At 43.1% G+C, this 25,505-nt stretch overlaps 1 protein-coding gene across 1 annotated transcript in view; it reads right to left on the minus strand.

The window, feature by feature from the left end:
• Positions 1-25,505, minus strand: part of RYR2 (ryanodine receptor 2) — a 908,577-nt gene that overhangs the window by 698,831 nt on the left and 184,241 nt on the right. The window contains 4 exon segments of the mRNA XM_030194683.1: positions 2,532-2,653; positions 4,311-4,475; positions 16,311-16,467; positions 23,486-23,560. Of these exon segments, the coding sequence (XP_030050543.1) occupies positions 2,532-2,653; positions 4,311-4,475; positions 16,311-16,467; positions 23,486-23,560 (519 nt within the window).

Genomic DNA, 25,505 nt, shown 5'->3' on the forward strand with positions numbered 1-25,505 from the left:
GTTAGCAGCCAAAATAAACACAGAAATTCAATGCTGTTCGCTGGACATGGCCTGGTATTGAATATCCAGGTTTAACGCCAGCAGTGCACAGCAAATGCGCTACTCACTGCCGGCTGAATATCGGGCCTAATGTATCCAAATTCAACAAATCACATCAAACATATGTAGATACGCACATACAGTTATAGTGATTTGTTGAATTTGGATAAGTGGAGGGATATTTTTGATATGATGTCTAAATCCGACTTTGGACATTTTGCAGAAAATGTTCAAAAATCCAGTAATGAACGTGACCATTTTCGAACCTGAAAAATGTCTTATCTTTTTTTTTTTTTTTCAAAAATGGTTATTTCCTAGATTTGTTGTGCTCAGTGCGCCTATCTTTTTGGACTATTAAAAATATAAAATAAAATCCAAGTGAAAAACACACAAAATCAAGCCATTGGGATGTAGGAGGAGCCAACATTCTTAGTAGACTGGCCACATAAAGACATCCTAGCAGAATAGTGAGGCACTCTAAGGGGCACTGCAGTGGACTTCACATAAAAGGTCCCAGGTACACATCTCAACATTGCCCTCTTATATTGTATGGTGAGCCCTCCAAACCTACTATGCACCACTACAATAGCCCTTATGCCTACAAGTGTCACCTATCTAGTAGGTTTTGGTGAGTTTTGGAGAGCTCACACGATCAACCACAAGTGTACTACTTAGAGTGGGATATGGACCTGGATCCCCTTCTCTACAGTGCACTGCACTGACCACTAGGCTATACCATGGACCTGTTTGCTGCGCTAATAGGACTGGCCATAATATCTGACTCTGTCATAGACTCTGAACCAGACTAGGGGATATTAGCGGTATATAAGACCTGAATTAAATTGAACTGGTATGTACTCTTTCTTCTTTCACGTCTCTGGGGGTGGGGGTGGGGGTGGGGAAGGGAGGGGGTCAATGAGCACTGGGGGAGTAAAGGGGAGTCATACCTTAATCCTTCCAGTGGTCATCTGGTTATTTAGGGACCTTTTTGTGACTCACATCACCCAGTACCTCTCCGCTCTTGTCTCTCCCTACGCCCCCCCTCGGGTACTCCATTCTGTGGATAAATCTCTCCTGTCTGTCCTCTTCTCCTCTACTGGTAATTCCAGACTCCGTTCCTTTTATCTCACTGCACCTCATGCCTGGAATAGACTTCCCGAGCTTGTACGTCTATCCCCGTCTTTGGCCGTTTTCAAATCCAGGCTGAAAGCCCACCTCTTTGACACTGTTTTTGACTCCTAACCACTACTCACTTGCCCTGTATCCTTTTATCCCTTACCTCTTAGTTGTTCTGTCTGTTTGTCTGTCCTATTTAGATTGTGAGCTCTTTGAGCAGGGACTGTCTTTTTGTGTATGATGTACAGCGCTGTGTATGCCTTGTAGCGCTATAGAAGTGATAAGTAGTAGTAGTATAAAAACAGGTGCAGACCAAAACACGCCCCCTTGTGATTTGGACATACTACATAGAAAAACATCTTAAAATGGGTTTTGAAAATAGCGATTTTGACATTTTTTGAAGGAAAAACATCCAAATGCTACTTTGTGCTACTTTTTTGGACCTTTTTTGTTTCGTAAATGAGCCCCAGAGTGTATTTACCAGGGGCGTATCTGGACTCCGGCGGTAGGGGGGGCCAGAGCCAGAGGGAGGGGGCACATTTTAGCCCCCCCCCCCGCCGCCACCGCCCCCCCCCCCCCCGCCATTGTCAGAGCCCCCACCGCCACCAATGACTCTCTCCACCCCCCTCCCGCCGCCAACCCTCCCCCGCTGCCGTTGCTTACTTTTGCTGGCGGGGGACCCCAACCCCCGCCAGCCGAGGTCTGCTTCCACCTGCCGCTGCCTTAAAAACTTCTTCTTCAGCCGGCGGGGGACCCCAAACCCCCGCCAGCCGCCCCGAGGTGTTTAAAATTCATCTTCGGCCTCCGTGGCCGTGCTGCTGTTGATAGGCGCTGTTGAAATCCACTTCGGAGTCTGACGTCGTTGTACGTTGTACGTGCTGCGACGTCAGACTCCGAAGTGGATTCAACAGTGCCTATCAACAGCAGCACGGCCACGGAGGCCGAAGATGAATTTTAAACACCTCGGGGCGGCTGGCGGGGGTTTGGGGTCCCCCGCCGGCTGAAGAAGAAGTTTTTAAGGCAGCGGCAGGTGGAAGCAGACCTCGGCTGGCGGGGGTTGGGGTCCCCCGCCAGTAAAAGTAAGCAACGGCAGCAGGGGAGGGTTGATGGCGGTAGGGGGGTCCAGGGCAAAATCTGCGGGGGCCCAGGCCCCTGAGGCCCCACGCAGATACGCCCCTGGTATTTACAAAAGTTTTGCATTGTTGGTATTATTTGAAGGGCTTTTAGTTTAGTTTTTTTTGTTTGTTTTTACTTTTTTCCAGACAATTTATTTTGCTTTTATTAAGCTGGCACAACCTATGCATCAATGAGCATTAGCTGCCTAGTCACCCTGTTATAAAACTTACCCTCCACAACAGTAAACATGTTTAACAAACCTTATAAATTTATTGAATAGGAAGACTGTGCTACGGATAACTCGAGCTGTCCGGGACTCCTCATGCTGTGATCTGGATAAAGTTAAACCATCATCCATGTGGCCTTCATGGTGCATGATAGCCTAATATATAAAAAACAAAACCACAATAATTTTTAATATGGAGTTTTCCTGTGTTTACAGTCCTTACTACAATGTGATTCTCTGTTTTTATACATAAAGAAACATAAGTACATAAGTATTTCCATACTGGGAAAGACCAAAGGTCCATCAAGCCCAGCATCCTGTTTCCAACAGTGGCCAATCCAGGCCACAAATACCCGGCAAGATCCCAAAAATGTACAAAACATTTTATACTGCTTATCCCAGAAATAGTGGATTTTCCCCAAGTCCATTTAATAACGGTCTATGGACTTTTCCTTTAGGAAGCCGACCGAACTTTTTTAAACTCCACTAAGCTAACCGCTGTCAATATTCAGTTGGCAGTGGTGAGCAGTTTGCTGACTGCCACCAGTGTTATTCCCGGAAATTAAATGCCGGGTCATGTGCAGGCTTCAGCACTGATTATCCAGTTTATGTGGCACTCACTGGCTAACACATGGCCAGTTAAGTTGATATTCAGAAGTCAATCGGCCATAGGTTGCCGCATAAAGATATTAGCAGGGTATGAGAGGGAGGGGTGCAGGTGTGAGAGATGCAGGACACTACCTGGAAGCTATGCAGATGCCAGCTAAAATTCAGTGTGGGCACCCATAGAGCTAACCAAGCTAAGTTTGGACTGCTATTTATGCCAGCACCCACATAACTCCCAGCTCCTCCCCAAGTCCACCTCTGGAATGTTCCTCTCCTGCCCACTTTCAAAATGGCCAGCTAGTGCCAATATTCAGCCTCTCCTGCCCACCTAATTTGTTTTGAATATCAGGCCCTACATTATTATCAGCAGACAGTGGTGTACACAGGCAATGTTGATTTTTTTCAGTTCATTTTACACATTTGTTGTTATAAACATTCTTTAATTTATATTATAACTTTTTAATGCACACAAATGACCTGTACAAACGCTAATTTGCAGAACGATATTCAGCCTGTGACGGTCAGAAGTTTTTTAAACACAGACTATCTTGGGCATTTTGTACCCAAATATTCAATGCCAGGGTACTCTTGGATATTGGCACTAAATATACAAAGACTGGGTGACTGCCAGCACTTATCCAGGTACCAGCAATATTCTTATTGGTGCCAGATTACTAACCAGATAAAGTTAGGACAACCTTTTGTTGGTTAGTGGACTGAAAATCAACACTAATCTGCAACTCCTGGCTCTGCCCAGACTCCACCTCAGACTATTCCAGCACAAACTGGATCATGCCAAGCCATTCTGAGCAATTATTTAACAGCACTAGCTGGTTAAGAGCCACTGAATGTCTGGGCAGTCAGTACCTGGTCAGCACTAGGTACGACCAGCTCTTACCTATTTAACTCACACTGAATATCAACCCCTACATTTTAAGGTGCCCTAATGAATGCACATTCCTAAAAGGGGCTGTTTGTGTTTCTTTACACTTGTAGGGCCGGTGTGAGGGGGTGGAAAACAGGGCAGTTGCCCAGGGCCCCCATACTAGAAGGGGCTCCCAAGCCTACCTCATGCTGAAGGAGGCATAGGCTGAAGGCCAGCTTTGGGGCCCCTCCCCAGTTTCTGCCGTGGGTCCCTGAATGTCTAACACTTGTCCCATATACATAACCTCTGAATTATTTAACACACTTCTGACTATAATCTTACCTTACGTTGTATCGATCCCATTCTTACAGACTTAGCATCAACAGATTGGTAAGTGAGCCACAGCCCCATGTCTGAATGCTGGATGTAGCAGAGCGAGTCACCGTATTTAATTTCAGGCACTCCCATTCCATCTGCCTCTTTCCTCATCCCTGCATCCAACTTTTCCTTTACAAAAACAAAAAAAGAGAGAGAAAGTCAATATACTGTATCTACATCATCATCATATACAATGAAAGTAGATGTCCGCTCTTTTTGGCTAGCAAAAATGTACAATAGCAAATCACACTTTCTTTTGGTTCCTCTTCCAAATATGAATACACGAATAAGACATGGTATTCAAGCACTCAGAAATAACAAGGGCTGCTCTCTGGCAGCTATGACCTGCCTTGTGGAATCTATATTTCCATTGTACTGGTGACAGGGGCCTTTCTATTGGTGGCGGGGTTCAGGGAGGTTTGTAATGGTGGAGGAGTCCAGGGGACTCCAGTCAGATTTATAGTTTACTTAAGATTTGCTATACCTGTAATGCTAACTAGCAGGTCTCAGCCGTTTACAATAAATTAAAACCACTATCCGAAAGGAAAAGAACTACAAATTCTGATACGAAAGATTTTAAGAAAAAAGGGAGGAGAAGAGCAGGTTCGTAAGATAACATATTTTACACCGATCTTGTATGAACTAACTGGGTGATATTCAACCTGTGATGATCAGAAGTTTTTTAAATGCAGAGCATTGTGTGCATTTTATACCCAAATATTCAGTGCCAGGATGCCCTTGGATACTGACACTGAATATTCAGAGACTTGGGTGACTGCTAGCACTTATCCAGGTACCAGCAATATTCAGATTAGTACCGGATTACTACTCATATAAAGTTAGGAAAGCCTTTTGCTGGTTAGTGGACCAAGAATCAGCACTAAGTAACTCCTGGCATTGGCTTTCTGGTGCCAAACAGGTTTGGTGCTATGTGGACATCTGCTGCTGTTCATCCCTAAAGCAGGTATTTTATTGAAACACTAGTAAAAAAAAAGGCCCGTTTCTGGAACGAATGAAACGGGCACTAGCAAAGTTTTCCTGGGAGTGTGTATGTTTGAGAGAGAGAGCCAGAGTGAATGTGCGGATGTGTGACAGAGTGAGACTGTCTGTGTGACAGTGTGTGTGTGAGAATGAGAGTGTGTGACAGGGCCCCCTCCCCTGTTCCTAATGCCCCTCACCCCATTCCCTCCCCTCCTTTTCCTCCTCCTTCCCACACTTTGGGTTCCTTAAGGTTTTCAAAAGTCTATGTACCCCCGTGGCCCTAACGCCCAGTATCCGGATACCCCACCGCTTTCCTCCTCACCCCTCCCCCAAGATGTAATACTTTCATGTCCTTCATTTTTTTTTTAAAGTGTCCTATCTACCCTGTGTACAAATGCCCGGCATTCAGATTGTGTTCCTCTCGTAAATTTTCATTTCTTTCATTCATTCAGAACTTGCCCCCCCCCCCCCCCCCCCCCTGAACACTTTTGGTTCCTTCAGTCTTTTAAAACTCTCCTATGTACCCTGTGTGCTAATGGCCAGCATTGAGATTGTTTTGTTGTCCCAAATTTGCATGTCTTTCAGTCATTCACAACTCCCCCCCCCCCCCCTTCTCCAGTTTAACACTTTCGTTTCCTTCAGTCTTTTAAAACTCTCCTATCTACCCTGTGTCCTAATGGCCAGCATTCAGATTGTTTTCCTTTCCCAAATGTTCATGTCTTTCAGTCATTCAGAACTCCCCCCTCCCCCCATTTAACACTTTCTGTTCCTTCAGTCTTTTAAAACTCTCCTATCAACCCTGTGTCCTAATGGCCAGCACTCAGATTGTTTTGCTTTGCCAAATTGTCTGTCACTGATGTCACTGAGGTCAGTGCGTGCCTGCCTAGCAGACCACTTCCGGCAGGCACGGTCCCAAGCACATCCTGTTGGAGGTGAGAATTATTATATAGGATGGATTTATATCAGAGTATTTATATTATTTGTAAATGAATTGTGATGAATAAAATGAAACTGTGAATATATACACCTGATGTGTATTACAGATATACAAACATTTGGACCTATGATTATATTGTAGTTGAGATGAAGTTTTACGCCTAGTGATATTTAGGATGGCCCACAACAAAAATATAGAAGAACAGTCTGAAAAAGTGTTATTTGGCATTTTGTTTTTGTTTTGTTTTTTTGTGAGATCTAACCATATTGTGATATGTTCTAATGCCAGGAAATGAATGACTTAAAGTGAAAAGATTTTCTTTTTCTTTTAAAGAATATGGTTCTTTTGAAATGTTTTTTGATTTATAACATTAATAACCACATTTTGCCTCCAGGGTCAGTACAGTACAGACTGTCTCAAAGTAACCATCCTCACATGCCAGTTTTGCCAGTGAATTTCAACTCTTTGTAACGGTCACAAATAGGGTATGTAGTGAATGGGCCCAATCCTTAACCCCCCCTCCCAACACTCCTCTTCTTCCTCTCCCTCATTCCTTCCCATCCTGGTTCCCTTGCTTTCAGTGAATAAGACTGCACAGTTTATTTTCCGAAAATGGGAATTTATTTAAAAGACTGCAGCACTCTTACAACTTGCACTTTTTCTTGGGGGCAATTCTATAACTTGGCACCTCAGTAGGTGTTCTCCACTGTAGCGCCTAACTGAGGTGCCAAGTTTTAGAATTCAAAATATTTAGAAAACGTTTAAAAAGCCTGCCTACTCTGACCACTGACTGGCTAAAGCGTTTCACAATTCATCAAAATCATGTAAACATAAACCACACCATTTCCTATACTAGACACAATGATCCTGAACTACATATATAATTCAGTCCAAATTCTCCATTAGCTCCACAGCATGATTACAATGGTCTTTGTGCCTTGCAAGGACATATGAATCTCTTTATGATCTCTCATTCACACTCAAAATGTTGTTGATATTGTTGTATGAAGAGTTACCAAACTTTCAATCATTTAGCTCTCGCAGGATCGAGTCACAAGCTGCTCTCAGTCAACTTTGATTGACTTCTTAGTCTCAACCACTTGCTTAAGCTCTATAAATGGGGCACAAATTTTTACCGTCAAGTGCTCAAATTGTTGTGACGATGGAGGACATTCAAAGGAGGGGACCGAGGACGAAATTTGTTACAACTAGAGCAGAGGTGCATTTATAGATTGCAGTCTGTTTCACCTAATGGTTTAAATAATAAAGTTCAATGGAAAGCTTTCCTGTAATTGAATTTGCTTTAAGCATATGCTCCATTCCATCATGGTCCCTTTAATCATTTCAATTCCTTAAAGGCAATTTGATCAGTTCTTCGAGTCAGCATACCTTTAAAGAGGGACATAATTTTTAAATTCTTTGGCATTTACAATGACGGAACTGAGATGCAAGGTAGGCATAGCACCAGGAAATTATCCAATAGATATCCCTTGTAACTTTTACCTCCTAGTTCAATGTACTCTATTTAATTTTATCCAGGACAAGATAAAAAAAAGAGGCTTGACTTCTGAGGAAGCTTATTGTGAAACGGAGGCTCTCTGTTGAGCAACCCAAACCACACTACATTGAATTAAGATAAGTGCCCTTGAATAGTTATTTCTCTGGATAATAGACAATATTTAATATAGTCAAATTGATTGAGATTTATTTAAAATGAAAAAAAAGAATGTACAGTAAAATCTCAATTCAATCTTCGGAGTTTTTTTAGACTGATGAGGAAGCTCACCCGGCGTCCATAGCAGCAACTGTTCCATTGAGAGCTGAGCATCTGAAGTCTTTTCCTCCGTTAAACAAATACATTTACAGATAACAGGAGGGATGATGCTTGCATAATTAACTAGATTAGAGTATTCTCATAAGCAAGTCAGCTTTTAGTAGTAGATATGATTAATATTGAAATCAATGATTCAAGGGTAGTTATATTTATAGAATCCAGGGATAATGCCAATTCTGTAACAGCAGTTAGAAGTGCCTAAATTGTTATAGAATTCTAGCGCAAACCCAAAGTGCATATAAATTCACTAAGATCATTCCTGTGTATCCACCAATCCTTTTAGCTATACTCATCTTCCCTCTTCATCCTTATCCTCGTCAGATTTCACAAAGGGTACACTATTTTTAACCAGAATATCTACTCCTCATTTTTTGATCCTACTAATGAATAGAACGCTGCACCCTGTTCTTTCCTTGCAAAGTATTCCTAACATTATGCTTGACATTGAATTTAAACCAGAGTATAGAATATCACTAAGATAAGATTCAGAACTCTTGAACCAAAATCTTCTTTAATGCACTAATTAAACAAGGAAAAATAATTTACAGTTGAGATATTCTGGACAAGAGTTTTGCCAGTTTTGTAAACTGGGAGTTTGTTCTCAACCAGCTCTCTTTCTCTCTCTCAAGCAAAAGAGGCTGGGAGAAATTCAGCAACATGCTGAATAGAGATGCTGTACACTGGTGAAATCTTGATAGAGTCGCAGTAGCTTGAAAGGATCATACGACAGAATACAGCATAGACCAGTGGTTCCCAAACCTGATCCTGGAGGTACCCCAGCCAGTCAGGTTTTCAGGATATCCACAATGAATATTCATGAGAGATATCTGCATGTACTGCCTCTACTGCATGCAAATCTCTCTCATGAATATTCATTGTGCATATCCTGAAAACCTGGCTGGCTGGGGTGCCTCCAGAATCAGGTTTGGGAACCACTGGCATAGGCAGTTTCTGTTCACAGAGGAGATATGCTACAGACTAACTCTCCAGACCCGATGCAGACAGAAAATAGGGGGAGTGGGGGCAACTTGCCCATAAAGCTTACAGATCAAGCCAAGCCAATAGAAAGAGTCCCATAAGACACAGGGAACAGGATATGCGCTCTGAAAGAGCCTACTACAGGGAGCTACAGGATTACCAGGATTTATAGTTCAAGGGCACAACCTAATTCCCTGCCTTCATGCAAATGGTGGCAGAAAACACCCCAATTACCCTGTTTCAGTTTCTCATATTCCCGCAGTAAGACTATATTTATATATCTGTTTTGAAATTTAAATAATTCTTTATTAAATAATTAGAGACAATACAAAATCCAATAAGAAAAGCATTACAACAAAAAATGCAAGCTATAATGAACAGCAATAAAATATCAATTAATCGTAATACAAATAGAACACAAAATAGTAACTTCTATAATTTATAACAATTTTTATGAAATAAACCCCCCACCATCTTAAAAAAAAAAGCATTTCCATTTAAACCTCTGTACTCAGAAAGAACATATATCTCTTATAAATACTTTAGAACTCTTTTTAATTTTAAGGAAGAATCATGGTGGGTTGTGTTATCCCATCCCAACCCTGAGCATTTTCTTGTTACCAACTTCCATCTATAAACCCTCCATCTTTGTCCCCTCCCCATCCCAATCCCTCACCTCTCCATGTATCCCCCACCCCTAATGATCCTTTTGCCCCCCCCTTTATCCCATAAAACATTTTATCCCACTCTCATATCTTCCCCTACTCACATTCTTTCAGCCATTCTCTTCATGCTCACTTCTATACACATTCATCAGAACCTTGACCCTAACATTCATACCGTGTCCATAGGTGTGAGCCTCTAAAGTTTTATGTATGTCTTCCTTATTCTAGGATTCTCTCTAATCTTAGCATCCAGAAGAGGTGCTGTGAGGATTTCCAGAGCAGGACAGAACTTCACTGGTAAGTTAGTTGCTGGGAAATTGCTTTTAAACTTGGGGAAAGGTAGACTTAAGGGTCCTTTTACTAAGGTGCGCTGAAAAGTGGCCTGTGCTAGTTTAGGCATGTGTTTTGGATGCGAGCAGATCCATTTTTCAGCACACCTGTAAAAAATGCCTTTTGTTGGGGGGGGGGGGGGCAAAATGGACATGTGGCAAAATGAAAATTGGCACACGTCCATTTTTTACCGCCACCCATTCACGTAGCAGTAAGGTCTCTGGGCAGAAATGGTCAACACACATTCAAATACCAATTACCGCCCGCGTGCCGGAAAATAAAATTATTTTCTGGCACGTGTAGTAGACACGCATAAAAAATGAAATTATCGCCCGAGCCATGTGGTAGCCGGGCAATAATTCCAAATTGACGCATGATGGGTGCACGTAGGTGCTTACATGGCTTAGTAAAAGGGCCCTTTAGAGTTAAATAGGTAATCTCAGAGTCTTTATTTTTAAGTTACTCTACTTATTTAGCAAAGGTAGTTTAAGGAACAGGGTTTGTTTTGTTAGTTTGTTTGTTTGTTTAGCATTTAAAGTCTCTATAACAGTTCCATGGGCTAGCAGTTAAAGGACTATTCTAGAGTTTACCTTAGCATCAGTGTAGAGCAGAGCTGATAGTCACATGAAACCCCAGTTTCGCGTTTTAGCTTGCAGCACAGCTTAATTTCCATAGTGCAAAACCCTTTTACCCATAGTTTTAAAACTTGAACTTTCTGCCATTGTCTACAGCATTAACTGATAGCCTATAGAAGGCACAGCAGGGCCTAGTTCAGTCTTCAATCCCACCCATCCCTAGCTCATCTCTTCATTTATAGTCTTAATTTATAGTCAGTAATTCTAATTAAGACAACAAGGGGGTATCTTCATTACACAGTTCTAATTATATTTCATTAGTTTGTGAGAAGCAAGCACTAAATAAATCATACAACATACCATATAATCTAAAGGTTCTTTCATATTAGTCTAATATCCCTAATACCTTAACAAGTTTTAAATTATTAAATGATTCAGTAATACTGATTCAAACAGCAATCCAGCAGTGAGAGGGGTGCTAGCCAATCTTTTGCACTGAGTGTCTCATGTATGATTATCACCCAGTTGGCGAGAGGTTATATGTGTGTGCCCAATATAAACAGCTCCTACCTCTCAGAGCATGAGTTTGTTCTGTTGAGGCTAGAATAGCAGACTTGGAGGAGCTGAGGGAGACAGAGAGGTACATAGTGGAGACCTACAGAGACATTGTAGAGAAGTTCCACCTCCAGTCTGGCAGCCCCTGTGCTGTCTTGGAGGAGGGAAGTCTCCTAAAAGGAGAGCATCACCCTGGTGAAGAAGGAAGTAATCCTGTAGCCAGGACCTGCACACCAGGGTATGCAATATCACCTTGCATCAAGTATGTGTCTCCAGGAACTTCTGCCCAGTCGGGAAGGGTTTGGACAGCAATTGTAGTTGGTAATTTGATCATTAGGCATGTAGATATCTGGGTGGCTGTTGGATGTAAGGATCGCCTAGTCACATGATCAAGCTTGAGCTAATATCTGGAGAGAAGCCACAAAGGAAATCTACTGTAGCAGCATTTAATTTTCAAAAGGACAACTATGACAAAATGAGGAAAATGGTTAAAAATAAGCTAAAAGGATCAGATGCTAAGGTTAAGGCTTTAAATCAGGCATAAACGTTGTTTAAAAATATCATCTTGGAAGCCCAGACCAGATGAATTCCATGTATTTACAAAGGTGGAAAGAAGAGTAAACAACAGCCAGCATGGTTAAAAGGTGAAGTAAAAGAGGCTATTAGAGCCAAAAGAGCATCTTTCAAAGAATGGAAAAAGGACCCAAATGAAGAAAATGAGCATCATAAACACTGGCAAGTTAGATGCAAAGCACTGATAAAGAAGGCTAAAAGAGAATAGGAAGAGATACTTGCCACAGAGGCAAAACCCCACAATAACAACTTTTTTAGGTACATAAGAAACAGAAGTCCTGTGAGAGAATCCTTGGAACCATTATATCATGAAGAAGCTAAAGGGGCACTCAGAGAGGACAAGGCCATAGCGGAGAAACTGAATGAATTCTTTGCTTTATGGAAGAAAATGTAAGAGATCTACCTGTACCAAAATGGTTTTCAAGGGTGACAATGTGGAGGAACTGAAAAGAAATCTCGGTGAATCTGGAAGACGTACAAATTAAAAGTAGTAAATCACCTGGACCAGATGTCATACATCCGAGGGCACTGAAAGCACTCAAATATGAAATTGCTGATATGCCATTAATAATCTGTAACCTGTCATTAAAATCGTCCATAGTACCTGAAGATTGGAGGGTGGCCAATGTAAGGCCGATTTTTTAAAAAGGTTCCAGGAGTGATCCTGGAAATTACAGACTGGTACACCTGACATCAGTGCTGGGCAAAACAGTAGAAACTATTATAAAGAATAAAATTACGGAACACATAGATAAACATGGTTTAATAGGACAGAGTCAGCATGGATTCAGTCAAAAGAAGTCCTGCCTCACCAATTTGTTTCATTTCTTTGAAGGTGTAAATAAAGGTGAGCCAGTTGATGTGGTGCATTTGATGTATCTGGATTTTCAGAAAGCTTTTGACAAAGTTCCTCGAGAGACTCCTGAGAAAATTAGAGTCATGGGATAAGAGGCAATGTTCTGTTGTGGATTAGGAATTGGTTATTGGACAGAAAACAGAGGGTAGGGTTAAATGACCATTTTTCTCAATGGATGATTGTGAATAATGAGGTGCCACAGGGATTTGTACTGGGACCGGTGCTAGTTAACATATTTATAAATGATCTGGAAAGTGAGGCGATTAAACTTTCAGATGACACAAAACTATTCAAGGTTGTTAAAACACATGCGGACTGTGAAAAGTTGCAGGAAGACCTTAGTAAATTAGAAGACTGGGCATCCAAATGGCAGATGAAATATAATGTAGACAAAAGCAAAGCGATGCACATCGGGAAGAATAATCCAAATCATAATTATTTGATACTAGGGTCCATCTTAGGAGTCAGCACCAAGATAAAGATCTAGGTGTTGTTGTAGACAATACACTGAAATCTTCTGCCCAGTGTGTGGCAGTGGCCAAAAAAGCAAACAGGACGCTAGGAATAATTAGGAAAGGGATGATAAATACCATAATGTTTCTATTGCTCCATGGTGCAACCTCACCTTGAGTATTGTGTTTAGTTCTGGTTTCCCTATCTCCAAAAACATACAGTTTTAATTACTGAGGTATTAACCACAGGGGCAGAAACAAAAGATAAACACACCTTGTGGAGGGATTCAACTGCTGTCCAAATGGATTCCAGGGTGATTTCTGATGGTCTCACCAACTGCTACCACATAGCAATGTCCTCTGGCCTGCAACCCATACTTGGAGCCAAAATAACTCTAGATTGAAGATCTTCATTGGGCAATTTCAATATGGCCCCAGCTGGTGGAGAACAACCTTCCAGGGCAGTAACTGTAAATTGAATCCCAGACTAAGTTCCCGCAGAGATTTGTCCCTTCATGCTGTTCAAACCTGGAAGGGGACTGTGGCTTCGCGGGCTCAGCTAAATTTCACCCTCCATGTCAGGGCTTCTCTCTGCTTCCAAACTCAGTAGAGATGCTGAATTCCACTGGTACAGGCTTTGTGTAAGCAGTTATTGAAGGTTGTCTAAGGACCAGAATTCCAGGGGAGTAAGGAGGGAAGGCCCCTGATTTCTCCATTCTGCTTAGGCATTAGAAAATTGGAAAATATCTCAAGTAAAATCTTCTTACATGAAGAGCTGCTTTATGACTGTCCTAATCAGTTGCCATCTCGGACACCAAAATATTCTTATATTTCAGAATCTGCTACAATTCTCCAGTTCCTCATTTCATTCCTGTAACATTATTATCTGCATTTGAATCTCCCCCCTCAAGTTCCCTTCCTGACCTAGACTCTCCTCCACATCCCTCAGATGGTTTTCTGTTGAATCAAGTCCCTCCTCTGTGTAGAAAAATTGTTCTTCCAGTTTTGTAACTACCATTTCATCAATGTGATGCTTGGTAAACCTGAGCTTAGTTAACACCATCTGCCATGTTACATCCAGTTATGCATCCTCCTCTCCACTATCATTTTCTGCCCTTGGAGCTGACAGGTTTGCCCGTGCATGTTTAACCACTGCAGGAGATGACTTCATGGCCTTAACTGCATAGATTCCTTTAATCATGGCAGCTGGTCAGGACAGCAGTTATTTTGGCATCCTAATCTCTGGGTGAGGGATCAGGATATTTATCCTCTATTTGAAAACATTTTAACTCTCAAATGGGGGGATTTTATGGAGTGAGTTGGCAAAGGCAGTGCAGGAGCTCAGTTATCTGTGGCTGCTCTGCCTGACTGCCATACTGAAATCCTCAGTTAGGAAACTTTTATTTATTTATTTATTGGGGTTTATTAGCTGCCTTTATGAAGAGATTCACCCAAGGCAGTGTACACCAGGTACAGTTTGACATAAGATATATCTTGATATATAACTTACAATTTGGTTAACAGTATAAAAAATAGTAAAATGAAAAGAAATAATAAAAATGAACTCAAGCCTCCTTTTGATATTTAACCCCAAGCTGCTTTATGTTTGAACTTGAGCTGACAGGCTTATTCTGTGTTTTGAACCTGAAATATAAGGATAAAGATTTTGCTGCTTTTTAAACCACAGCCTGGCTGTGTGTTTAAAGGCTCAGGACTCCTACACCCTCTCATGCTATTATAACCCTCTGAGAGAAACCTCACCCCACTGAAAGGCTACAAATATATTTACTGCAAAGTGCTATAAAGGGTTACTATATCAAGTATATGAAATCCTAAATGAAAATTTGATGAAAAGTAGAATTACCTTTTATTAAGATTTTATTTCACCTATTCCTTAGCTGATTCCTACATTTATCAGCGAGTCTACATTTATATTCATCAGTAGGGTATTTATTTATTTATTTATTTATAACAGCATTTATATCCTGGTTCTATGTGGCTCACAGAGCATTTGTAAGTTAAAGAGAGGGCAGTTCCATGTATAGGTAGTTGTAAGGTTGTAGAGTTAGCGGTTTCATAAGGTTTTATTACAGATAAAATTGACAATTAGTGAATAAAAGCGTATACAAGGGATGCATATTAGAAAACTTCATGTCCAAAGATAACAATGATTGGGCTTAGCAGGCTGAGGGGAGGCAGTTCCTGGGCTTGGGAGGTGTGAGTAGTGTTCAGTGAGTGTGATCGTTGAGGTGCGTTGGTCCTGGGTGTTTGGTCAATTAGCCTCTTTTCTCTTCATGGTAGAATTGTTGGAACAGAAAGGTCTTGAGTTGTTTGCGGAAGTTTGTGTAGGTGTTCAATGATCTTAGGGTTTGGATAGAGTTTTCCACCATTTTGTGCTTTGGTATGTAAAGTTTGCTGCATAGACCGATTTGTAGGCAACTCTAACAGTTTGCAACAGGGGCACATAGCTAGGAAGCTGAGGGACCAAAGAGTGGTGTGGGAGGACAGAGACAGGTAGAAGCCAGAAAAGGGGGTAATTTCTGGGGCTGTGCGACCAGACACACACAGGAGCCAAAGTGGCACCTAGAACATAGGGACTATAAGGAGAAAAGAAGCAAAGGAAAAAAGTAAGAAGGAAAAAGCCTAAAAGATTTTTCTTTCAGGTTGGGGGACACCATACTAGAGAAATAAAAGCAGTCCTCCAGGAAATGTCATTGGGAGTTACCTTGAAAAATGTATATATGTTCACAATTTTGAAATCTCTAAGGGGTTCTTTTACTAAACCATGGTAAACCATGGCCTGCGTTAGTGTTGGCCCGTGTATTGGGCTTTCGCCGGGACAGTTTTTACCACGTCTGCAAAAAAGGGGCTTTTTTTTCAATGGTACGAGAAAAGAGCATGTGGTAAAACTGAAACTGGTGTGTGTCCAGAACCAGCCTGAGCCCTTAATGCCACCCATCGATCTAGCAATAAGGGCTCACACGCTACACTCGCAGTGACCAGTTGGCATGCGGCAACTGCCGATTACTGCTGGAAACGACGCACATGGGAGGATAATAAATGAATAGATCATCCAGGCATTATGGGCGCATGCCAAATATAAATTTACCACTGGGGGCACAGTAACCTGGTGGTAGTCTCGTTTAGGCGCATGCTGCATGCGTGTAGCACCTAACGCGCCTATGTAAAAGGGCCCCTAAAAACATTACACAAAATAGTTTCACCTACCTTGGAAGACCGGAAACAAAATGCTGTAGATTTCACATCAGCTTTTTCTTTATCCATTAAGAGAAGGCTTTTGTCATCTATGAGACTTAAGTACTTTCCTGTCGTTACTTGTCGCAGTCTGAAGGGCTGTCCCCAGCGAATATGGCTTCCACTCCACCTAATCATAGAAATACACAAAAGATTGAGATTCTTGTTTACTAATGAGAATTCGGTTTTCATAAAAAGGACTTCACATGATACACATTTCAGCATCTTTGCCTGATTTACTTAGTAAACAGGGGGGGTTCGTTCATAAATAATGATGTAAAACGTTCAAATCAGTCCACTATTTATGCATTTGTAGAAAACCAGTAAATAATATCATCATGCACAGGTCTTTACAAAGAAAGATAGCTATGCTTCAGTGAAGATTGGTTACCTCCTGGAAACTTGTCTATATAAAGAGACAACATTTAAAGAGGTTTACACAGTGTCAGTTGGTGGGGGTGGGAAGGGGGCTTTGACCAGGACTGTGCAGTCTCCTTAAATTGGAATGCTGCTCATTTACATATAGCAAACTTTCACAAAAAATGGTTGCTAATCAACCATCTGCACTACGGGTTAATGCATCAGCCTCTATGACTTTTTTCACCAACTCTGGATCTACGGGAAAAAAAACATTTTAGCCTATAGACACAAAATAGGAAAAAGGACCTTCGTAAATCTGGTCCTAAAGCCCAATAGGGCACCCATTCAAACCACTGCACATGCACGCATTATTGGGAAAAGAGTGCACACACTTTCCAAAGAGTGTACCCTCTTTGCAAATAATGTGCACACACTCTTTTGAAAGAGCATGCACTCAACAAAGAATTTTAGTTAGCCCAATTGAAATCAGTTCTGAGTACGAAATTTAAGGCTCTTAGAGGGTCTTTTACTAAAGGTTAGATCGAGTTATCTGCAGCAGGTCCCATTTTATTCCTGTGGACCCTGCTGCAGATAACGTGAGCTAATCTTTAGTAAAAGACCCCTTGTACCTTCCTTGAGAGGGCACACTGGGTGGCTACCCAGAAAAAGGTGTTCTTTTAGCAGACCCCGGCTCTCTAGAATAGCCTGACAAGGGAAGTACGTGAAAAACCTAGTTACAAAAGAGTATTATTATTATTAGCATTTGTATAGCGCTACCAGACGCACGCAGCACTGAACACCTGATACAAAGAGACAGTCCCTGCTCAAAAGAGCTTACAATCTAAATAATACAGACAGACAAGACAGTTACGGGTGAGGGAAGTAATGGGTGAGAAGGAAGGAAGGGACAAGGGGAGGGCAATTGAGTAGTGGCTAGGAGCTAAAAAGCAGCAGTGAAAAGGTGGGTTTTCAGCATAGACTTGAAAACAGGCAGAGATGGAGTTAGACATATAGGTCCAGGAAGTCTATTCCAGGCATAAGGTGCCGCGGGAGAAAAGGAACGAAGCCTGGGGTTAGCAGTGGAGGAGAAGGGGGATGACAGGAGACATTTGTCCAGTGAGCAGAGTTCATGGGGAGGAATGTAGGGAGAGATGAGAGTGGAGAGGTAATGGGGAGCTGCAGAGTGGATGCATTTAAAGGTCAGTACGAGAAGTTTAAACTGAATGTGGAAGCGGACAGGGAGCCAGTGAAGTGACTTGAGGAGTGGGCTAGTGTGGGTATAACGATTCTGGCGGAAAATAAGTTGTGCCGCAGAATTTTGGACAGATTAGAGAGGAGAGAGATGGCTGAGTGGAAGACCAGTGAGAAGTAAATTGCAATAGTCCAAGCGAGAGGTGACAAGGGTGTGGATAAGGGTTCTGGCAGCGTATTCATAAAGGAAGGGGCAAAATTTTGCTAATATTGTAGATAAAGAAACGACAGGTTTTGGCAATCTGTTGAATATGTGCAGAGAAGGAGAGAAAGGAATCAAAGATGACTCCAAGGTTATGAGCGGAGGAGACAGGGAGGATGTGAGAGCCATTAAGAGAGATAGAGAAAGGGGGAAGAGACACGGGGATTCAGAGTCAGCCTTCTGCCACCTTCGGGGCTTTCTCTTCAGGCGTGTCTCACTCCCTCCCAGCTCTGCAGAAAAGAGGAAGTTACATTAGAGTCCAGGACGCCCCTGAAGAGAAGCCCCAACGCTAGCAGAAGGCTGACTCTGGGGTAGATGCATCAAGCAAACGTAAAAAAATCAAAATCGTTAAAGGCCCTAACGATTTTTAAAAAACGAAGAATGCACCAAAAAAAAAAGTCACACATGCTCAGATCGGTATAGAAACGTACAATGTATCAAAGAATCACAATACACATCGTTAATCGGCCCCCAAATCATGCGCAGAGCAGCCAAGCGTTATGTTAGCTGCTCTGCGCATGCCACAAACAGTCAAAACACAGTCAAATCACAAGCACATGGCTCCCAAATCAAAACAAAAAGAAAAAAAAAGGGTCGGGAGGGGGCAAGGGCGCTCATCAGGAGCGTCCTGTACAGACGGCCTTGCCCCCCCCTGCTGCTCCCCACTTTCCGCCGCTCTCCCCACCCCGAAAAAGCAAAATTCAAGCAGCCCTGCTCCCCACTTTCCGCCGCTCCCCCCACCCCGAAAAAGCAAAATTCAAGCAGCCCTGCTCCCCACTTTCCGCCGCTCCCCCACCCCGAAAAAGCAAAATTCGAGCAGCTCCTGCCCCCCTCCCTTCCTCACTACTCTCTCACCTCAGCTCCGCCTCCCGACATCCTCCGTCCTGTGCCCCGCCCCCTTTTGGGGTCGTCGCCGCCATCCCCCTCCTCCATCGGGCCCCCTCCCTCTTACCGGGCCCGTGCAGCGCCTCTCCTCTGTCCGAAGGCGCTGCACGGGCAAGAAGAAAGCCTGATGCCTGCCTTCGCCCAGCTTCGATGGCGCGTTTTTCTCCTGCTGGGCCCGCCCCTGTCTGACGTCAGTAACCTACGTAGGTAACCGACGTCAGACAGGGGCGGGCCCAGCAGGAGAAAGATGCGCCATCGAAGCTGGGCGAAGGCAGGCATCAGGCTTTCTTCTTGCCCGTGCAGCGCCTTCGGACAGAGGAGAGAGGCGCTGCACGGGCCCGGTAAGAGGGAGGGGGCCCGATGGAGGAGGGGAATGGCGGCGACGACCCCAAAAGGGGGCGGGGCACAGGACGGAGGATGTCGGGAGGCGGAGCTGAGGTGAGAGAGTAGTGAGGAAGGGCGGGGGGCAGGGGCTGCTCGAATTTTGCTTTTTCGGGGTGGGGGGAGCGGCGGAAAGTGGGGAGCAGCGGGGGGGGGCAAGGCCGTCCGTACAGGACGCTCCTGATGAGCGCCCTTGCCCCCTCCCGACCCTTTTTTTTAATTTTTATTTATTTATGTTTTTCTGACGTCCTTTGGACCAATCACAGCGCTTTTAGCTCTGCTAATGCGCTTGGATTGGCTCAAAGTTTGTTTATTTTTTCTCTTAATGATTTTTCCTGGCACAGAGCTGTCGTTAGTTTTCCTGCCTTTTTCCTGCGTAAAGGCAATCGGAAAAGGTTAGTGCATGTCGTTTCAATGGGGTTTTCACACTAATTGCTCATCTCCATTCCGTTTTCGTTAGCTGCTGGCTTCCTCGGTAAAAGCCCTTTGATGCATGCAACGGATCAAATTTTCCTCGTTGGAGAGTCATTAAAGGCTCATTTAGCTTTAGTGCATCTGCCCCTCTGAGTCTCTGAATTGCCAGTGCTGAGGGAGAACTCTTCAGGGCAGTAAAAATGAGGACAGGAGACAGCAGGCAGCAGAAGAAACAGGGAGAAAGATGCAAGACTGGGGGGGGGGGGGGGGGGACACAGCTGCCCAAGAGGAGTGGAAGTGACCCTTTCTAGCCCAGTAAGTAAACAAGGAAGCCAATTTGGTTAATGTGTTTCCTCAGCATGACATCCTCACTGCCTTCAGCCCAAACAAAACAAACAAACTTTTGAGCTGCTGCATCCAGGTTGTTCTTGACTGTTGATCCTAACAAGGCTAAAGCTGTTTCTGTTAATAGGCAGGGTATTGCAGCTGGTAGAAAAAGCGATTATAAACTCTGGTTTGTGCTTAGATATCCTGTTTCTTGAGAGTTTATCTGAGTTTATCTTAACTGTTGTTGTACTCTGCCTTGGGAAGCTGGTGTTATAAAGATGATAGAATACTGTATATTGAAATTAAATGGAAGTAGAATTAAACTCACCTTTCATTGGGGCACATGGAATCACATTTTAATGTTATCTCATTTGTAGGATTTTGCATTTTAGATACACAACTGGATTATTCTGTTTTTAGGCATGTTTCAGGGACAAGTGGTTTTATAGGTCAAAATAAAAATAAATATTTTTTTTAATGCAGATCTCTGTTTAAACATAACTAAATGGGCTATAAGCCACTAATGGTGTATTAGGTTCTGCCCAGTGTAATATTTTTGGTACAGTAAAGTTCTGAGTGTGTTTTTGCACAAAGATGTGCATAGTGTTTTGCAGTTGAGCGATTATGGTTAGTATATGCTTTGAGCAACCACTTTATTCTTTGACATATGATATGTATCTAATATCTAAATTTAATAAAAGTTATTAATTGTGACTTTTATTTTTATTTATTTTTTTCTGTGTGTTATCAGACAATTATGATTTAAGCTCCACCCCTGGCCCCACCCCTAACTCCACCCTCTTTAGCCTCCCCAAACAGTTGGGCCACCGACCGCCTATGGTGAGTGGTATATCAAGCTTTTTAATAACAATAAAGATAAAGATATGAAATCATTGGATGTAAATGATGCAGTCAATGCTCAGAACTCTGCTTTATTTGAAGCTTTAAATGCAGTTGCTCCTCTTAAATAATATTGCTGTAGGAGAGCTCATTCCATTCATTGGTTTAACAAAGAGATAAAAGCTCTTAAGTGCGAATTTGAGCTTCATGAAAGAGAATGGAGGAAGAATCCCTCTAGGGTGACTCCAGAAAATTACAACTTTGATCTACAAAAATATAATACTGCCACTTTTTCTGCACAAAAGGAGCATTTTAATAAGTCACTTTCATTACAATCAAAGGAATTATTTGCTGTGGTGAATAAACTTACTTTTATAAACTCTCTGAAAAAAGGTAACATTGGACCATTGTCACTGAATAAATCTATTAGCTGCTGTATTTATAAAATGATATGCACAATGAAAAACAAAAGTAGCCGCAGAGATGACATGTTGAGAAAAGCTATTCAAAAAACTCCCGACAAGCACAGTTGGTTGTGTGTGTGTGTGTGTGTGTGTGTGTTTGACAGTAGCACTTTTAAAAAACCTGGAGGATTTCAGAACAATGATCAGTTCATACAACCCTAGTTACAATATTTGATGCATTGGATACAGAGTATCTGAGGTCTTTTCCTCCAGTCAAAAAAGGATATTTATTTGCGATATGAGTAGTTGGCTCTACACCTAGCTTGTTGGTGCATTTATGTAGCCCTTAGAAAAAAACTTGTCTGCCTAAAAGGCAGAACAACACCATGTCTCTGTGCTAGACTCCCCAAAATTCAAAACCTGTCTTTCAATACTCAGCACAATTGAGCCTGGCTTGGTACTAACTTCCAAAGTCACAACTGGGCTCATTTTCAAAAGAGAAGGACGTTCATCTTTTGACATAAATCGGAAGATGGACGTCCTTCTCCCAGGGACGTCCAAATCGGTATAATCGAAACCCGATTTAGGACATCTCCAACTGCACTCCATCGCAAGAACGGCCAAAGTTCAAGGGGGCATGTCGGAGTCATAGCGAAGGCGGGACTTGGGCGTGCCTAACACTTGGACGTCCTTGACCCATAATCAAAAAAAGCAAGGACGTCCCTGATGAACACTTGGACGTTTTCACCTGTACCTGTTTTTCTTACGACTAAGGTACCAAAAGGTGCCTGAAATGGCCAGATGACCACCGGAGGGAATCGGAGATGACCTCCCCTTACTCCCCCAGTGGTCACTAACCCCCTCCCACCCTCAAAAAGTATCTTTTAAAATATGTCGTGCCAGCCTCAGTTGTCATACTCGGGTCTATGACAGTGAATGCAGGTCCCTTCAGACAGGCGGACCCAGCCCCCATCCCCCCCTCACCTGTTACGTTTGTGGAGGAAGCAGTGAGCCCTCCAAAACCCACCACAAACCCACTGTACCCACATCTAGGTGCCCCCTTCACCCATAAGGGCTATGGTAGTGCTGTACATTTGTGGGAAGTGGGTTTGGGGGGCTCAGCACACAAGGTAAGGGAGCTATGTACCTGGGAGCAATTTATGAAGTCCACTGTAGTGCCACCTAGGGTGCCCGGTTGGTGTCCTGGCATGTGAGGGAGACCAGTGCACTACAAATGCTGGCTCCTCCCATGACCAAATGGCTTGCATTTGGTCATTTCTGAGATGGACGTCCTTGGTTTCCATTATCGCCAAAAATCAGAAACGACCAGGTCTAGGGACGACCATCTCTAAGGACGACAAAATTTCAGGATTTGGGCGTCCCTGACCATATTATCGAAATGAAAGATGGACGTCCATCTTGTTTCGATTTCCCCGCCCCTGGATGGGGACGTTTTGCGAAGACGTCCAAATCGAAATGAGGACGTCCCTTTCAATTATGCCCCTCCACGTGTCCCGGGCAGAATCAGGGGAGCTCTGGTAGGTCCCAACAGAGCAGTGGGTGGGGGAAGGGTCAGACTATCGGGATGCAGGTTTTCTTCTCAATGGAAGAGGCCAGATTTGGAAGTGGGGCAAATCGGTGCCAGTGTGACCATTGGAAGGGATCAGAGATGCTGGCAGCTAATGTGGCATTTTTAATGCAAAGGCCTCTGTTTTAGTACAATAGACAGTAACGCAGCAATATTTGTATACAATCTGGAATTTACAGTTTGACCCCTGATGTAGATGCTTGGATGCGTCAAAACACAGCCCGTGTCGGGTCCTTCTTTTTCATTTTAAATAAAGACTGTTGGATTTACATCTCTGGTGGTGATTCGTCCTTTGTCAGCCTCTACTTTTGCCCATTGTGCTTTCTTCTCGTAGAGATTTTTCCTGTTTTGTATTTTGGCTGCACTACTGTCTACCATGCTGGCAGAGTTAGCTGCTTAATGCAGCTTAGTAAAAGGGCCCCTTAGTTATTAACATTATACCATAAGAAGTACACCTTTTCATTTGTCTCTTAAAATGGTAAGATCTTTTACTTACGCCACTCTTAGGGTTTCTAGCCTCCAAAGGGATCGAGCATGGACAGATACAGCTCCACCTTCATAATGAACATTTCTGTAAACAGAAGAAAACAATATATAAACTTGAAACTTTCTCAAGCTTCTGTTGCTTTGCTTGTTCACTTTATTCTTTTTTTTTTCTTTACCTGCTTATATTATAGTGACAACATAACATAGTAAATGAAGACAGAAAAAGACCTAAATGTATTAGTCAGTCTACCCAGTAAGGCAATTAGGGTTGTAACTGCTGCTCTAAGCAGGTTACACCTTGGGCCATTCTGTGTAGGGTTGCAACCAACATCACTATTGTTGTCTCCACTTTCTCCTCCTGGAGGACATCCACCACCCTTACTAGGAAAATTATTTTTCTGAAGCTGCTCCTGAGTCTATCTCCTTGTAGCCTCAAATCATGCCCTCTAGCTCTACTCTTTCGAAAGGATTCATTTCTAGTGCATTAATATCTAAAAGTACCTGCATATAACAAATGTAAACCATTTTGGTTGTACAACAGAAAGGTGGCATATCAAAACCTAGACCCTTTCACTTATTTAACTATTTGAATCATATTTTCCTGTTCTTCCTCTCCTCACCAATCTTTCTGCGGCCACAACCCCAATTCACACAACCGCAGAAAGTGTGAGACCCTGGGCACCACAGGACAATGACATCCTATGGAACACTGGCCCAGGTTGTGACCCCCAAACACGACACACAGTTTGAGAAGCTCTGTATTAGGGTATATAAATTTAGGTCAAGTCTCTTTTCATATGTCTTCTGGTGCAGACCCCACACCACTTTGAATATGTATTTCTGAATTGCCTCTGGCCTCTTTATATCATTACTGAGATATGGAGGGGCATAATCGAACGAAAACGTCTATCTCCATGGGTGTTTATCTCCGAGAACGGGTCCGTGAAGGGGCGGACCGAACCGTATTTTGGGAAAAAATAGACCTCCATGTTTTATTCGACAATTTGTGAGCTGGGCGTTTTTGTTTTTCAGCGATAATGGAAAATGAAAGCGCCCAGCTCAAAAACGAATAAATCCAAGGCATTTGTTCATGGGAGGGGCCAGGAGTCGTAGTGCACTGGTCCCCCTCACATGCCAGGACACCAACCGGGCACCCTAGGGGGCACTTTTACAAAAAAAAAAAAAGTAAAAGAGCTCCCAGATGCATAGCACCCTTCCCTTGGGTGTTGAGCCCCCCAAATCCCCCTCAAAACCCACCACCCACAAGTCTACACAATTACTATAGCCCTAAGGGGTGAAGGGGGGCACCTACATGTGGGTACAGTGGGTTTGGGGGGTGGTGTGGAGGGCTCCCATTTACCAGCACAAGTGTAACAGGTGGGGGGGGGATGGGCCTGGGTCTACCTGCCTGACGTCCACTGCACCCCCTAATAACTGCTCCAGTGTCCTGCATACTGCTGCCAGGGAGGTGGGTATGACATTTGAGGGTGAACATAAAAAGTTGTGAAACGGCATATTTTTGTGGTGGGAGGGGGTTTGTGACCACTGGGGGAGTCAGGGGAGGTCATCCCCGACTCCCTCCAGTGGTCATCTGGTCATTTAGGGCACTTTTTGGGGCCCTATTCATGGAAAAACAGGGTCCAGGAAAAGTGCCCTAAATTCTCGCTAAAAACACATATTTTTTTCCATTATCGGCAAAAGGTGCCTATCTCTGATCGGCCGATAGCCACGCCCAAGTTCCACCTTCACCACGCCTTTGACACACCCCCATCAACTTTGTCCGCATCCGCGACGGAGTGCAGTTGAAAACGTCCAAATTCGGCTTTCGATTATACCGTTTTATTCGTTTTTGTGAGATAAACGTCTATCTCCCGATTTGGGTCGCAATATAGGCGTTTTTCTTTTTCAATTATAAGCTGGATGGTCTCCAAAACTGAACACAGATTACAAGAGGGATCTCACTAATGACCTCTACAGGAACATTAACACCTTCATTTTATGTTGGTTATGTCTCTTTCTATGCATCTTCA

The sequence above is a fragment of the Microcaecilia unicolor genome, chromosome 3, assembly GCF_901765095.1.
Source record: "Microcaecilia unicolor chromosome 3, aMicUni1.1, whole genome shotgun sequence".
Taxonomy (NCBI): domain Eukaryota; kingdom Metazoa; phylum Chordata; class Amphibia; order Gymnophiona; family Siphonopidae; genus Microcaecilia; species Microcaecilia unicolor.